Here is a 16,754-nt window from a genome sequence, read left to right as displayed (position 1 = left end):
CTAATACCTCTAGAGTTTAGGGCTCCCAGGTTTCCCAATACTAATTGCCAGCAATTATATAGCACTTTAAGCATTACAAAGAGCTTCATACATTTGATTCACACAGTAACCATGTGAGGTAGATGTTATAATCTCCATTTCACAGATGAGAAAACTGAGACTGAGAGAGATTAAATAATTCATTCAAAAGTTATACAACTTTCAAGTATTAAGGTGAGATTAGAATTTGTTTTTTCAAGCCTCCAACTCCAGCCCTCCACCCCTCTAGGCCACCTTGCTCTCTCCCAAGTCTCTTCCATTCTCTTTTTTCAAGTAGACAAGATAAAAGCAAAACGACAAAACTAATCCTATAGGGGGCAAGATCACTGCCTCTACCAGGTTAGCTGAATCCCTGACCTTTTTATATAAAACTATAGACAGGCCTTGAAGCAAAACCTTATATTTATATAACCTTAAATAGCCCTCCCAATATCTTTCTATTTCCCTGTTCCTATACAAATTTTAAAGGGGGATAATGATAGAGGAGTGAGGAGGAATCAGGGAATGTTGCTGTCATACTCCCATGACTCCTAGGCTCTTACAGGTCAAGTCTGAGCCTGGACAGTTTGAAAAAAAAAAAAAGGCAACCACACAGGGCACAGGAAGACTCTGGGTACCTGACTGTCTGAATATGAATAATGCTAGTTCCTTCTCAACCTTAAAAAAATAAAATAAAAGACAATCAAGCCACAGAATCTGATGTGCCTTTAAGGGACCTCTGAGATGTGCCCATCCCTGCAGGCAAATATTTAACCTAAAGCACTCCTGAGAGATAGGTGGCCACACAGTAGGTAAGAACACTAGTCTTGTAGTCAGAAAGATCTGAGTTCAAATCCTGCCTCAGAGACTACTGGTAGCGTGACCCTGAGCCTGTTATTTAACCAGTCTCAGCCTCAGTTTCCTTTTCTATAAAATGGACATAGCAACGCCTACTTCCCAGGGCTATTGTGAGAGCAAAATGAGATGCTTTATATACAATGCTTGGAAAATATTAAAGAGTATATAAAATCTTATATATTCTTGGAACTCAGACTGCTATTTAATCAACAAATATTTATTTTTAAAATTGTATATTTTTATTTTAACATTCATTTGGGGGGGGGTTATTTTTTTTTTAGTGAGGCAATTGGTGTTAAGTGACTTGCCCAGGGTCACACAGCTAGTAAGTGTTAAGTGTCTGAGGCCAGATTTGAACTCAGGTCCTCCTGACTCCAGGACAGGTGCTCTGTCCCCTGCGCCACGGAGCTGCCCAACATTCATTTTTAAAAAAATTTTGAGGTCCAAATTCTTTCCCTCCTTTCAGCATCTCCCCCATCCCTGAGAAAGCAAGCAATATATCAATGATACATGTGAAGTCATGCAAAACATATTTCCATATTAACCATGTTGCAGGAAAAAAAATTTAAAGACAAGAAAAGTAAAGTAAGTTGAAAATGTGCTTCAAAAAAAGTGGAAAAAAAGAAGAAAGAAATTTACATGGTAACTTTATATTTTAAAACAATAGTAAGTTAAATATCATAGAGTTGCCATTTCATGTGCAATCATCTTTATTATTATACTATGTCATGGAAATGCTTGTTTTATTCCATAAATAAAAAATAATTTATAAGTACTTCTTAAAAAAAAAAGAAAAGAAGACATGCTTTAATATCCACTCAGATTATCAGTTCTCTCTCTGGATGTAGATAGAATTTTTCATTGTGAGTCTTTTAGAATTGTCTCAACAAGCATTTATTAAGTACCAATAATTTGCCAGGCACATTGGGCTAAGCATTGAGAATAGGAATGGCAAAAACAGTCTTCAAGGAGCTCACATTGTAATGGGGGAGACAACATGTAAAAAAACTATGTATGTACAAGATATATGCAGAGGAGAAGCAAGGTGGTCTTAGAGGAAAGGCACTATTCCAGCTGATGGGAGGATCTAAGGCTGAGCCTTTAAGAAAGCCAGCAAGACTCCCCAGGCATTCAAGGCATGGGGGACAGTCAGGGAAAAGGTTTGCCATGGGGAGAGGGAGGGTTGAGTTTGAGGAACAACAAGGCCAGTGTAGGTTTACACAGAGGGAGTTCAGAGTAAGAACACTAGAAAGTTAGGAAGGTTGTGAAGAGCTTTAAAGGCCAAACAGAGGGTTTCATATTTGATTCTAATGGTAATGTGGGATCACTGGAGTTTGTTGAGTAGGAGGATTCCATGACTTGGGCTGAGCTATTAGGAAAATCACTTTGGCAGTTGAGTGGGTGATTGATTGAAGCAGGGAGACATCCCTCCCTGCCACAGGGAGACCAATTAGAAAGGTATTGCTATGGGGGCAGCTAGGTGGTACAGTGGATAAAGCACTGGCCCTGGATTCAGGAGGACCTGAGTTAAAATCCAGCCTCAAACACTACTTAACACTTACTAGCTGTGTGAACCTGGGCAAGTCACTTAACCCTCATTGCCCTGCAAAAAGAAAAAAAGAAAAGAAAAGAAAGCTATTGCTATAATCTAGTCAAGAGTTGATGGTCGTTCCTCCCCACCCTCCCGAGAGAAGGCTATGGCTGCATCCCGGTACCAGAATGAATGGAGATCAGAAATCAGTTTTTGCCCAAGAGAAGCAAAACTTTGTCCAGCATTTCTCTCAGATTGTAAAGATCCTGACAGAAGATGGGATAGAGCATCCTGAGGTGGGAGATGTCATGGCCAGGCTCAAGGAGATCCTAGAGTACAATGCCATCGGGGGAAAATACAACTGAGGCTTGTCAGTGCTCATGGTATTCCGGGAGCTAGTGGAACCCCGAAAGCAGGATGCCGACAGTCTGCAGAGAGCACTGGCAGTGGGCTGGTGTGTGGAGCTGCTCCAGGCTTTCTTCCTAGTAACAGATGACATCATGGATGCTTCTCTTACCCGCCGGGGACAGACATGCTGGTATAAGAAACCCGACATTGGCTTGGATGCCATCAATGATGCCATGTTGTTGGAAGCCTGTGTCTACCGCCTGCTGAAGCACTACTGCCGTGGGCAGCCCTATTACCTGAACCTCATTGAACTCTTCCTACAGAGCACTTATCAGACCGAGATTGGCCAAACCCTTGATCTTATCACAGCCCCTCAGAGCAAGGTTGATCTTACCAAATTTACAGAGCAGAGATATAAGACCATCGTCAAATACAAGATGGCTTTCTACTCCTTTTACTTACCATTTGCTGCTGCTATGTTCATGGCAGGAATAGATGGGGAAAAAGAACACGCCAGCGCCAAGAGCATCCTTCTGGAAATGGGGGAATTTTTTCAAATTCAGGATGATTACCTTGACCTTTTCGGTGACCCCAGTGTGACTGGCAAAATTGGCACTGACATCCGGGACAACAAATGCAGCTGGCTGGTGGTGAAGTGCCTTCAGCTTGCATCGTCTGAGCAAAGAAAGATGTTGAAGGAGAATTATGGACAGAACGATCCAGAGAAGGTTGCTAAAGTGAAGGAACTCTATGAGAAACTTGAATTGCCTGCTCTTTTCACCAAGTTTGAGGAAGAAAGTTACAGTAGACTGATGGGGCTCATTGAGAAGCATTCGTCCCCCCTGCCCCCATCTATCTTCCTGGAAATGGCAAAGAAGATCTATAAACGTCAGAAGTGACCAAGGAGTTGGACATAAGTGTGTGTGTGGGGGGGGGAGGGTGGTCTAGGAGGGCAGGGTAAGGCACCTTGGGTGTTGTTGGGAGAGGATGTACTCTCAATAAAATAAAAATAAATTATGGCTCTTTAAAAAAAAAAAGAGTTGATGGTCTATACTAGGGTGGTGTCTATATAAGTTCTTGTTATTTGTACTTTGTTTTCAAAGAAAACCAGTGACATCATAGGGTGATGTCTTCACTTACATGTGAGTTGGATTTAAGTGAGGCAGAATTGTACAAATCATCAGCTTCACTCCCTCTCTTCCAGTCATTGAAGTTCAGTGGAAAGACAAAAGTCAGGATAATTGACAATGGCTGGGATTCAGTGGATGATCTTGGTGTCTTTGATATCTGCCCAACTTCTAAGAGTTCCAGCATTCATGGCCACTGGAATAAATTGTTCTTGTTTGCCCATTCTGTAGGGGGAAGTCTTCCCATGCTTGGGGTAGACATCCCCCTAAGTCACCAATGGATTTAAGGCCTGTTGACCACAGATACAAGAGCTGTTGTGTTGGTAGAAATGACTAATTTTGACAACAGATTGTATATAAAGTGGGAGTGAGGAACTGGAGATGACAGAGGTTGCAAGCCTGGGAGACTTGGAGGAAAATGGTGTGCTTGGCAGGAACAGAAATGTTGGAAAGAGGGGAATATTTGGGGAAAACATAATAAATTTTATTTTGGACTTGTTGCATTTGAAACATCTTCATTAAGTTACTTTTTGAATTTAGTCTGTAGTGTATAAAATCACACAGTCATGCTTGCTTCATAATAATCTTTGATTTATTATGTCAGGGTATATTCATCTCATAATAATACTACATTTTTCTACAGTAATTAGCAAGCAACAATTACAGTACATCTCCAGTTATCAGCATGTATTTATAGGATTTTTTTCAGTGCCCTGTACCAAACCCCTCTCCTCAGTACTATATTTTACATTTCACTCTGTTGGAAAAGGTATTCTTTTAAAGCAAAGCTTTTCCTGAAACGATGTTTTGATTTAAAAGAAAGGCACCAGTATCTCTGAAAGTCTTTTTCACTATTTCTCTTTTTTTTTAATTAATTAATTTATTTTTGGTGAGGCAATTGGGGTTAAGTGACTTGCCCAGGGTCACATAGCTAGTAAGTGTTAAGTGACTGAGGCCAGATTTGAACTCAGGTACTCCTGAATCCAGGGCCAGTGTTTTATCCACTGTGCCACCTAGATGTCCCCACTATTTCTCTTTTTTAGGAATTGAGGAGAAGCTTTTGGAAAATTGAAAAATACCAGCTGCAGTGGAAACAACAGTGAATGTGGAATCAGAGGACCTGAGTTTAAATCCTGACTCCATCACTTAATTACTTGTATGACCTTGGGCAGGTCACTCCATCCTCTTTGACCCTCAGTTTCTTGCCCTCTAAAATAAGGAGGTAGGGACTAGATGGTCCATAAGGTCCTTCCCAAGTCTAAATGTAGGATCTTTGATTGGGAGCTAGAAGGAACCCAGGGGCCCCTCTCTTTACACATTTGGAAACTGAGGCCCAGGGAAGCTAACTGACTTGCCCAAGGTCACACAATAGGTCTCAGAAATGAGATTTGACCATTGGGCCTATGACTCCAGAGCCAAGGCTCTTCTACAGTACTGTCCTTATTTATATTCTCTTGATTTTTCTGACCCCCAAACCCTCTGCAGCATGAGTCTGGGCTGGTTCCTTGGAGTGGCCAATCCTCTACACCAACCTTTGGTTCAGCCCCACCTGGTGCTTTGCCCACCTGGTGGTTTAAATTATAAAAGGATTGGCCTGGGGCAGGGAGTGTTACCCTTGGTTACAGAGTGCTTTCTCTAGTTCTTGGCTTCTGAACAGGAATATATACTTTTATTTTAACATTACATATTCTTAAATTTAAAATATTAAAGTAATTTTAGTTGCATCTCATGGTTCAAAAGTGTTTATTGCATTTTAAACAAGAAAAACTTTGAACCTGTTGGACTAAGCCAAATTTAGTCTTAGCTTATTACACCCTCCCTGGCTGATAATAGAAATGTCAATAATAGCATTTATACTGCAACTTAAGGTTTGCAAAGAGCTTTATATATTATCTCAATTGGTCTTCAAAACAAACCAGTGAAGTAGGTACTATTTTCATCCCCATTTTTCAGGTGAGGAAAATGAGGCACAGAGTAGTTAAATGATTTGCTCAGTGTCACACAGCTAGTGCCTGAGGCAAGATAACTGACTCTAATTCTAGCACTGCCATGTGGCTGGCAATGGTGGGTGTGATTGTGTGGGCACATAGGTAAGGATAGCTTCTTGACAGAATTGTTTGGGTGAGGTTGGTTCCGTCATGAAACCAATGAGGAGTTACTGAAACCCAATCGTAAAAAGTTGAGGTATCAATAAGAGTGAAAGGATCAGCAAGGGTCAGGAAGAGGGGAGTGGGGTTACAGAATAATGGGGAAGAAAGAAGTCTTTGCCATTGTACTTTAGCAGGATCTCAGGATTAGAGATCTGGCCCTTTAAACTTGTTCTGTAAATGTTGATTTAAGGTTAATTTACAATCCTGAAAATTTGTATTCATGAAAAGACATGGATCACATTTTATGAGTCTATTCAACCCCTAAAACTCTAAACAGGTGACATCTGTCAGGTACAATGCCTAGCAACCAAGCCCTTTGAAGCTCCATGTTTATCATAGAACTGTCAGCTTTTTAATACAATTCTGAGGCTGCAAGAGACCTCCAAAGATTGTCTTCTATCTATCTCCCTTCCTTATTCTTGGCAGAATGCCACTAAAGAAAAATAAGTCTCTTCCTGTGATGAAATATCTTTCAGGGAGAAAATTGTGTTATACCACCTGCTTTAGTGTTTCAGCTTGCACATCCAGAAAGTGATTTCTTGCGTCAAATCTAAATCCCTAGCTGCAACCTCAGCCAGTTTTCTGAGGGAAGAAGAGGACTTCTGCTGGATCAAAGGTTCTTTACGTGGGGTCCATGTTCTTCTTTCAGAGGGAAAGGTACATCATTGATTTCTCCATTTTGGTACAGTGGCCATGCCAATCTTTTCTTCACAATATAGAATATAAATTCCTTGAACTTTTCTTTCCAGATCTCATTTTCCAATCCAATGTATGTTGACTGTACTCTTCAGCACCCTCCCTAACATTTTATCTGATTAGACTTTCTGAAGTGGTCCTCTCCTTGTTGATCAGTCATGTCCAATTTGTGACCCCATTGGGGATTTTTTTGGCAAAGATACTGGAATGGTTTGCCATTTCCTTCTCCAGCTCATTTTATAGATGAAGAAACTAAGACAAATAAGGTTAAATGGCCTGCCCAGGGTCACACAGCTAGTAAGTGTCTGAGGCCAGATTTGAATTCATGAAGATGAGTCTTCTTGACTCCAGGCCTAGATGGGACTCATTATCTTCTTCATTGTGAAAAATTATTTTTAAAGGAGAAGAAAACCCCTGAACCCAACAGAGAAGGAAAAGTTACTGACTGCTTGATTTTTAATTTTTAATATTGATATTTATTTATATTTGACATAGGATAAGTAATTGCTTAGGAGTCAGAAGAACTGGGCTGTGCTCTGGGTTCTATCCTTACTACTAACATCACCATGGCCTAGTCATTTAAACTCTTTGGCTTCAGTTTGTAAAATGAGGAAGATGTCTAGCCTTGCAGGACTGTTGTGAGGATCAAGTGAGATAATGAACATGAAAGTATCTTGAAAAATGAAAGGCCATATAGAAATGTCAGCTATTCTCCTCTTCCTCTTCTTCCTCCTCCTCCTCTTCCTCCTCCTCTTTCTGCTTCCTTCTTCTTATTCCCATCTTTGTAGCCATCTTGGCAAGTATAAATAGTAGGTGCTCAATAATTTTTTGTTGAATGAATGTAAAAAGGATATTGTTAATTGGAAAATGATAAAATTTAAAATAAAGCCTACCTGTTCTTTTCTCATACCTTCATGAGGTATTCTCTCCATACAAATATATCCTCCATATAATTATCCTCATTAAAATATTTTCTTAATTACCTTTTTGGGGAATGATAGTTTGTGAGGTTTTCCAGCACATATACATATGTATATTCTTCAACATCCTTCTACATTTTACAAAAATAGTTTATATTAAAAATCCATCTTATAGTTGATTGCCATGCCCCTCAGCTTGCCAAGGAGATCAAGTATCTGAGAAGATTTCCAGGCTCATTGTCGTGGTTAATTTATATTAGTAAAAGTTTTATAGGAAATGGTGTATGTCTGCATCATATATCTATTCTTTTATCCATTTCCTATTTTTATGCTTCAGTTTGTCTAAATAGTTGCAGGCTTTCTTTTCATTTTTTTCTTTGTTTTAAATTTGATGTTGATTTTGATCTTTGCTTTAACAAGTCAATAGTCTGAATGTATTCAATACTGCTGATTATGAAATGACTCCCACTTCAGTTTCTTTTCTGTTAGAACACAGTTTCATTGTGTGTGTTTGTGTGTGTGATATTGTTTGTTTCATTTCAGTGTCTCCTTACTCTCTAGTTGTGAGGCTTCTATACAGGTAAAAAGCCTTTGATTTCTCTTATTTTGTACTTCTGAACCATGTTTTCCACCATATTCTCACCACCTACCCATACCCCCTTAGTATTTAAGCCAACAAATATATGATGATTCAATAAGGAGAATCTTATTAAATACTTCATAGAATTTCTCTACCTATTGATCCTTTGCAGCAAATGTTAGCAATTAGACTGAAATTGTCTTCATCATGGTTTTTATGCAGAAGTTTCTCATGAGCACTGCAATATAGGATGACCAAGAGCTCCATAAAATGATGTTTCCTGCTCCCTTTTAACAAACAATAAAAACATCTCTGGCAACTCCTTTTTTCACCTCTCTGAAGAGGACCTGTGAGCAATTTAGATGCCCTTTCCTTCCTGTCTTCTAAATTCATTTATAAAAATAATGTTAAGATGGAGATATAAATTTTCTCCCCTCAGTAGTACATTCACTTATTGGTCACTGAACAAGTTTCTCGCAAATAGAGGACCAACAAATTAAGGTAATGATTATAGACAATATAAAAGCTATGAGACCTTAGCATCTTCTGTTACTTTCCCACCACTCTACCATCTCCACTGAGGAAGCCAAAAAGGGTCAGATACACAGGACTTTGGACAGCTTTATAGGTATATTTATTTCATGGGTTGCTGTGACCAAAGAATTCATCATTGAATGATCAGACATCACTTAGTGATGAGTTAATATGATGAGCCAATGAATGAATGATTTTTAAAAAATCTTCATCCAAGGCTTTAGTGTTATTTTGATTGAAGCTAATAATACCATTGAAGCATTTAAAGTATTTTGCCTTTACTTCTGTTCTGTCAGCATTAATCACACAGATTCCTTTGGAAGACTATCTTTGTTCCTCAAGGGTTAGTCATCACCTAAAAGCATATACAGGAACAATTCAGCTCTGGAAGTCTCTGTGTGTTGTACCCAATGGGAAAGTATAAAGCCATGACATTTTCCCACATAACATCAGTCAGTCAACAGGTTTGTGTTTAATTACTACAGTTTCTAGGATCGTCGTTTTACTTTGATTGACACTAATAATACTATAGTAAATTGTATTTATCCAGAATGCTAGAGAAATGGGCTCTTCTGGTTACAATATTCACCGTACATAGGTTTTACATTTTTTTTTACATAAGTGGACTCAGTAGATACACAATGAAATGCAACAAAGCATTTATTCTTTTTAAAATTTATTTTAAATTTATGGAACAAAAAAGTATTTTCATAACACAGTACAGTAAAAAGATGCCTACACTTGAAACTGCAAATCTACTATGCAAAACTTGTTCTTCCTTTCAAATATACAACAGAATTCTCATGAAAATTTCTTTTTTGGGGTCAGCTAGGTGGTGCAGTGGATAATGCACCAGCCCTGGAGTCAGGAGGACCTGAGTTCAAATCTGGCTTCAGACACTTGACACTTACTAGCTGTGTGACCCTGGGTAAGCCACTTAACCCTCATTGCCCTGAAAAAAAAGATAAGAAAATAAAAAAACAAGAAAATTTATTTTTTCCTTTTTTTTCTTCCCTCTTCCCTTACCCTTCCACAATGGCTACCATTAGACATAAATAGTGCATATATATGTAAAATTAATCTATACATATGTCTATTTATCAGTTCTTTCTCTGGATGTTGATAGTGTCTTTAGTCATACATCTTTTATAGTTAATTGGGTATTTATAAGTCAAAATAACATTTACTCAAAGTCATTCTTAAAACAATATTCCTGTTACTGTATACAATGTTCTCTTGATTCTGCTTGTTTCATTCTTTGTTTTGTTTTATACAAGTTTATCCATGTTTTTCTAAGATCACTGAACTCATCATTTTTTATTGCACAGTGCTATTCCATCACAAGAATGAACCACAACTTATCCTGCCATTCCCCAATTGATGGGCATCCCTATAATTTCCAGATCTTTGCCACCACAAAGAGAATTGCTATAAACCTTTATTTTAGAACATGATAGGTTATTTTCCTTTTCCCCTAATCATCTTTGGAAATAGACCTAGTAGTGGTATTGCTGGGTCAAAGGGTATAGGCAGTTTAATGACTCTGTGGGCATAATTCCAGATTGCTCTCCAAAATGGTTGGATCAGTTCACAATTCCACAACAATGAATTAGTGTCCCAATTTTTCCACATTCCCTCAAACATTTGTCACTTTCTCCTTCAATCATTCTAGCCAATTTTGTAGGCACAAAATGAATATCTCAAGGTTGTTTTAATTTGCATTTCTTTAGTCAATAATGATTTAGAGCATTTTTTCATATGACTACAAACTGTTTTGGTTTTTTCATCAGAAAATTGCCTGTTCATATCCTTTGACCATTTATGAACTGGGGAATGACTCACATTCTTATAGATTTGACAAAATTCTTTATACATTTTCAATATGAGACCTTTTTCTGATAAACTGTCTATAAAATTATTTCCCTAATTTTCTGCTTTCCTTCTGATCTTGACTATATTTATGTTATTTGTACAAAAGCTTTTAAATTTAATCTTGATGATTCTGAAGACCCTTTAAGCACTTCTTTACTAAATAGCTCTCAGGGTCACCAAGGACCTTTTAACCAACAGGTCTAATGATCTTTCAGCAATCCTAATCTTGACCTCTGTTGATTCACTTCATACTCCATCAGCTTTCGTGACACCACATTCTCCAGGTTTTTGTTCTTCTTGTTAAGTCATCCTGGTGCTGAATCCTCAGTGTCATTGCCACCACTGCCTATAACTTCTCCAGGGACAAGGACAGAAGAAAGTCATAGGCCAGAGTAAAGAACAGTCTCTTCAGTCAGAAGACTTAAGTTCTAATCTCACCATTGACATTTATTTCCTAAGTAACCTTGGGCAAGTTAATTAACCTCCCTGGGACTCAGTTTCCTCATCTATTAAATGAGGGGCTTGGACTGGATGACCTTTGAGATCCCTTTGAGCTTTAAATCTATGATTGTATGCTCCTACATTCCCAGTTGTTGCAGTTCAGAGAGGTAGTGCTTTGGACTGGATTCATTATCACAGTCTAATCTTCATTTTCTCTCCTTACTGACACAAGTGTGTACAGACTGAGCAGCTAGACAAGATGGAACTTAGATCAATGCCAACCCAGGAAGATTCTACATGTGCCAGAATAACAGCTTAAGAGAGGAAAACCAAGATTAACATGAGGAGCTCCAAAGTGAAGCTTTTCAGGTCTTGCTTCTCCCTCCTTCTCTTGCTCTGACCAAATCCTCTCTCCCTATTAAGTAATCCACTCCCTGCTGCTCACTCTCTACAGCCCAGGTAATACGCAGTATCTGTCTTAACAATCATGTCCTTTCCCAGTTTTAGCTACCAACTCTATGTATGTTTTACACACACACACACACACACACACACACACACACACACACACACACACACACACATCTGTGGGCTATTTGTTGCTTTCTACAAACTGCAGGTTTCCATAGAGTGCCAAGATTGGTTCTACATGGCCCCAGACCTGCAGACAGTTCCAAACAATCCTCCTTCATACTTTCCTACAATTCCTCCAAGGCAATCAACTAGTGCAGCAGGCACACATGACTCATGGGCGTTGTAGTTCTTATGTTCCCCCAAAAGATAGTGTTAGTACTATGATCTGTGTCTGGGCATCCTGAGAAATGTAGTATTTCCCTCCCTCAGCTCTGCCTGTGTATATGTCTGTATACGTATAGGTATGTGTATGTAGACACATATGCATATCTATTATATATAAAATATACATGTATATATTTCATCATATAGTGAATATATGTATTTGTATACATGTGTGTATGTACATGTATATATATGCATGTATGTGTAGTCTACATTCTAAGTGTCTTTTGAATTCGCCCTCTCCTCTCTAGGCTCACTTTAACCACCCCAATCCAGGCCCTCATTTCTACCCTTCTGGATAATGACAACAGCCTCATAAATGATTTGCACCCCCATCCCCAATCTATCCTTCACATAACAACTAGGTTAGAGTCAGACTTAATCTTTATTAAGCACCTACCATGTGTCATAACTTGTGTTAAGCAAAGAGAATACAGAGAAAGGCTTAAGATGGTCCTTGCCCTGAAGGTGCTCACAATCTAATGAGAGAGACCACGCATAAAAAGAAGTTGGAAGGGGGAGAAGAGGGAGTTTAACCACCTCAGGGCATGATGAAGTGCTGGCTAGAGCTGGCCTCACACTCAGATACATTTGAGTCCTACCTTTGATACATACATACTGTCGAGGACCCTGAGTAATGGTCATCTAACCCCTACCTCCCACCCCACCCCAGTGCTGTCAGCGATTCTCTAAGACTGTAAATTGCCTATAATGTGCTGGCCTGCATCAGTGGAGGAAATTTCATTGAAATCATACATTTACTCCCTATCCCTATCATGAAACCAGGGCTCGCATCCTAGATCTGCTTATTTCATGGAATCTAAGAACTTTATTGTTGTATGGAAGTCATGACTCTCTTCCACAATATTCCATAAATGATCTTCCCAGTCTACACTTGAAAGCACTGGTGAAGGAGAATACTGTAAATAGCTGATGTTCATTATATCCCTTTAGAGATTTTAAAGTGTTTTATATACATTATCTTAGCTGATCCTCACAACAACCTTGGGAGGTAGTTATAATAAGCATTATTATTCCCATTTTACAGATGAGGAAACTGAGGTTCAGAGAGGTTAGGTGACTTGCCCAAGGTCACATGAATAGTATTAGATACAGTATTTGAATCCAATCTTCTGATTCCATTTCTAACACTTCATTAATTAGGGGAAGTTATTGAATCCTGAGAAGTTGGTGGGAATGGAGACGCAGGACACTGAGGAGGAGGAATAAATATCAGGCATTGGACCCAGAGCTTTGGATGGCTCTGCATGGTTACTTTATTGTTAGTGATTCAGGAATACAGCCCAAAAGAAAAAAGGTAGTGACACTAAATGCTGACTTAAAAAATACAAAGATCTTGCTATCCCATTTATATAGTCAGTCCATATCCATCCCCCCAATCCTACCACCTGGTCTCTCTCCAACCTGGTCTTCCTCTCACAGCAAGAAGCTGGGGTAGGAGAGTATGACTATCCCTTTGCACATTCATAAGATCTCCAAGCTACCATTTTCACAACAATGAAAACATTTCTCTTCCCTTAGCAGTCCCTGAAGTTCAACTGAATTCAACAAGAATTTATTAAATCTCTACTTTGTGCAGCTAGGTGGAGTAGGTAGAGTGCTGGGCTTAGGGTCAGGACACTTTCTAGCTGTGTGACCCTGGGCAAGTCATTTAACCTTGTTGCCTCAGTTTCCTTATCTGTAAAATGAACTGGAGAAGGAAATGGCAAACTACTGCAGTATTTTTGCCAAGAAAACTTCAGAAAGGGTCACGAAGAGTTATATACAACTGAAAAATAACTAAATGACAAACTTTGTGCAAGGTAGTAGTCATCTTTGTAGAAAAGATAACATAGTTCTTGCTCTCCAGTAGCTTATGATTATTTGTGTGTGTTTGTATAGGACATAAACAAAAATAACTATGATACACAAGGGAATGAGACAAAGTGTCAGACCTTAGTTCAAATCCTGCCTCTGACATTTACTGTTAGTCTCCGGGGGAAGTCCCTTAACTACTCTGAGCCTCAGTTTCCTAATCTGTAAAATGGGGATAATAATATCACCTACCTTATAGAGTTGTAAGGATGAAACAAGATAAGGATCATAGATTTTAAAATGGGAAGGGACCTTAGAATGATCCAGTCTAACCCTATCATTTTACAGATGTGGAAACAGAGGTTAAGTAACTTGCCCATGGTCTGCTGCTGTTCATTTGTTTCAGTCATGTCTGACTCTTTGCGACCCCATTTGGGTTTTTTTTTGGCAGGGATACTAGAGTGGTTTGCCATTTCTTTCTCCAGCTCATGTTATAGAAGAGGAAATTGAGGCAAACAGGGTTAAAGTGACTTGCCCAGGATCACACAGCTAGGAAGTGTCTGAGACCAGATTTAAACTTAGGAAGATGAGTCTTCCTGACTCCAAACTCAATGCCTATGGGGTTACACAGCTAGTAAATAAAAGAGGCTGTATTTAACTAATGACTTTCCTGACTCCAAGTGTACTTCTTTAACACTACACCAGAGCTCCTTCTCTATAAAGTACTCTCATGTTAAAGCACTTTGCATACCTTAAAGTACCATATAATAGTTAGTTATTATTAATGTTATCAAATATTAACAGTTTTCCATTAATATATAAGTACTTGCTTTTAATAATTATCTATTAATATTTATCAGTATTATAACACAATATAATTAATATAAATATTAATGCTATTAATAATCAGAAAGTACTATTGGAAATTTAATTTCACCCATTTAAATATACGAGGAAAAGGGGAAAAAGTTAAACATAAAGTATGATTAACTCCTTGCCTTCACTTCCTAGGGATGGTCCTGGGTTACACATGCTCCTAGGGATTCACTGGATTATAGATTTAGAACTGAAAAGGAGGGAGGCCCAGAAAGATTCTGGGACTTCATCAAGGTCGCATAAATAGCAATTGACACATCTTGGATTCACATCTTCACCCACACCCATCCTCCCTAAAGCTAATCCTCTTTCCACATTAGACTATGGCCCCTCTACGGAGTCAACAGATCCTTCTATATATTCCAGCCCTCTTAAGGTACAATTGATTTAGTCCCATCCAACCAGCATTGACTTAAGCACCTACAATGCACTGGACAATTTGATAGGTGTTAGGGATCCAAGTAAAAAGGTCAGACTATTCCTGCTGGTAGGAGCTTGCATTCTACTTGCGTAAATTAGTTCATTCTGGTGACAATGAAAAGACCTGTTCACTCACTTCATTTTCCAACTCTCTGCTTGGTGAGCCCTGAAGAGCTAAATGGGTACCTTGTCAAGTAGAGATCAGATTGGATGTCCTCTGAGAACCTTCCAAATCAGAGATTCTGCAATTCTATTATTCACTGAATGTCTCCAAACCAAGTTCAGTCAACAAGTAGTGATTACGCACTTACTGTGTTGTGCCAGATGCTGTGTTTACTATCCGTAACAAGTGAAGGCTGCATAGCCACTTGCCATGTATGTTGTAACCAGAGTTCCTGACTTCGATACTCCTGAGGTATCTTCCAATGCTGAAACTTTCTGGAGGTCAGGCCTCTGATGAACATTCATAGAAATACTACAAAAAGGAATGAGCTACCTTGATAGAAGTCCTTGTTAATCCTGGCTTAAAAAAAAAAAAAAGACAAGCTCGCTTTATCTTGCCCAGTTCCATCCCATTCTGGTGGGCACAGATGTTTTGAACTATTCTCTTTTCCAACATAAACCTGTTCATCCTTCCTTAAGCATTCTGCTAGCTTTCTACTCCCCAGGGCCCACAAGATTAATGCCAATTTTAGTTCAGACATCCAATCAATATAGGCCACTGCAGCTCAGAATGCCCAGACTCAAGAGATTTGCCAGCATCAGCCTTGCTGGTAGCAAGAGATTACAGGCATGTTCCACTGCACTACTGGCTTTTGAAATACTTTTCTCTCCCTGTTTCCCACCTGATTTTAAAAAGCTAAGAGCGGGGCAGCTAGGTGGTGCAGTAGATAGAGCACCGGCCCTGGAGTCAGGAGGACCTGAGTTCAAATCCGACCTCAGACACTTAACACTTACTAGCTGTGTGACCCTGGGCAAGTTGCTTAACCCCAATTGCCTCACTTTAAAAAACAAACAAAAAAACCTAAGAGCTCTCATGACCAGACACGGTGATGTAGTCAAAAGATAGTTGCCTCTGGAGATTGAAAACACTGGTCTAGATTCTTACTCTTCCATCTATGTGGCTCTTTGGAAAGGCCCCACCTCACTTCTCTGGTCTTCATTTTCTTAAGCCATAAAATGAACAATCTGTGGTCCTTTCCAGTTCTAAAATCCTTAGGATTCTTCATTTTGTTTTGTTTTTTTAACCTAGAAGAACATTTTGTCATGTCTGTGCCTCATTGTACTGCACAAAAAAACCTTTCCTGTCATAGTCGTTCAATAAAGGTCATTGCCTCAAGACATTCTACAAAGGATTTGTGTGTTAATGGAATTGTGGCTTTAAGGTTTTAGGGCATTCCATGAGATTTCACTTACAAAGTGATTCTCTTGTAACAATGGTTGTCATTTTTATTGAATTGCTCAAGCCTGTCTGACTCTTCATGATACCATGGGCTATACTGTCTTTGGGGTTTTCTTGGTAAAGATACTGGAGTGATTTGCCATGTCCTTCTCTAGTGGATTAAGGCGAAGAGAGACGACCTGAAACAGTATTTTCTTAAATTCTATCAATCCTGGTGAGAGAATATTATTGTGCTATAAGAAATGACAGGCAGGAGGATTTCAGAAAGACCTGGAAAGACTTGTATGAACTGATGTATAGTGAAGTGAGCAGAACCAAGCAAACATTGTGCACAGAGACAGCAATATTGTTTGATGAAGAACTGTGAA

General features: G+C 39.0%; 1 protein-coding gene across 1 annotated transcript; it reads left to right on the top strand.

Moving 5' to 3' along the window:
• Positions 1-2,580: 2,580 nt before the first annotated feature.
• LOC122734691 (farnesyl pyrophosphate synthase-like) lies at positions 2,581-3,774 on the top strand. The gene has a single exon (XM_043975694.1). The coding sequence runs from the start codon at positions 2,788-2,790 to the stop codon at positions 3,652-3,654; it is 867 nt and encodes a 288-aa protein (XP_043831629.1). The 5' UTR covers positions 2,581-2,787; the 3' UTR covers positions 3,655-3,774.
• The last annotated feature ends 12,980 nt before the right edge of the window (positions 3,775-16,754 follow it).

Source organism: Dromiciops gliroides, chromosome 1, assembly GCF_019393635.1.
Source record: "Dromiciops gliroides isolate mDroGli1 chromosome 1, mDroGli1.pri, whole genome shotgun sequence".
NCBI classification, from domain to species: Eukaryota; Metazoa; Chordata; class Mammalia; order Microbiotheria; family Microbiotheriidae; genus Dromiciops; species Dromiciops gliroides.
The sequence above is the reverse complement of the archived record's forward strand: the minus strand, read 5'-3'. Positions and strand labels throughout refer to the sequence as shown.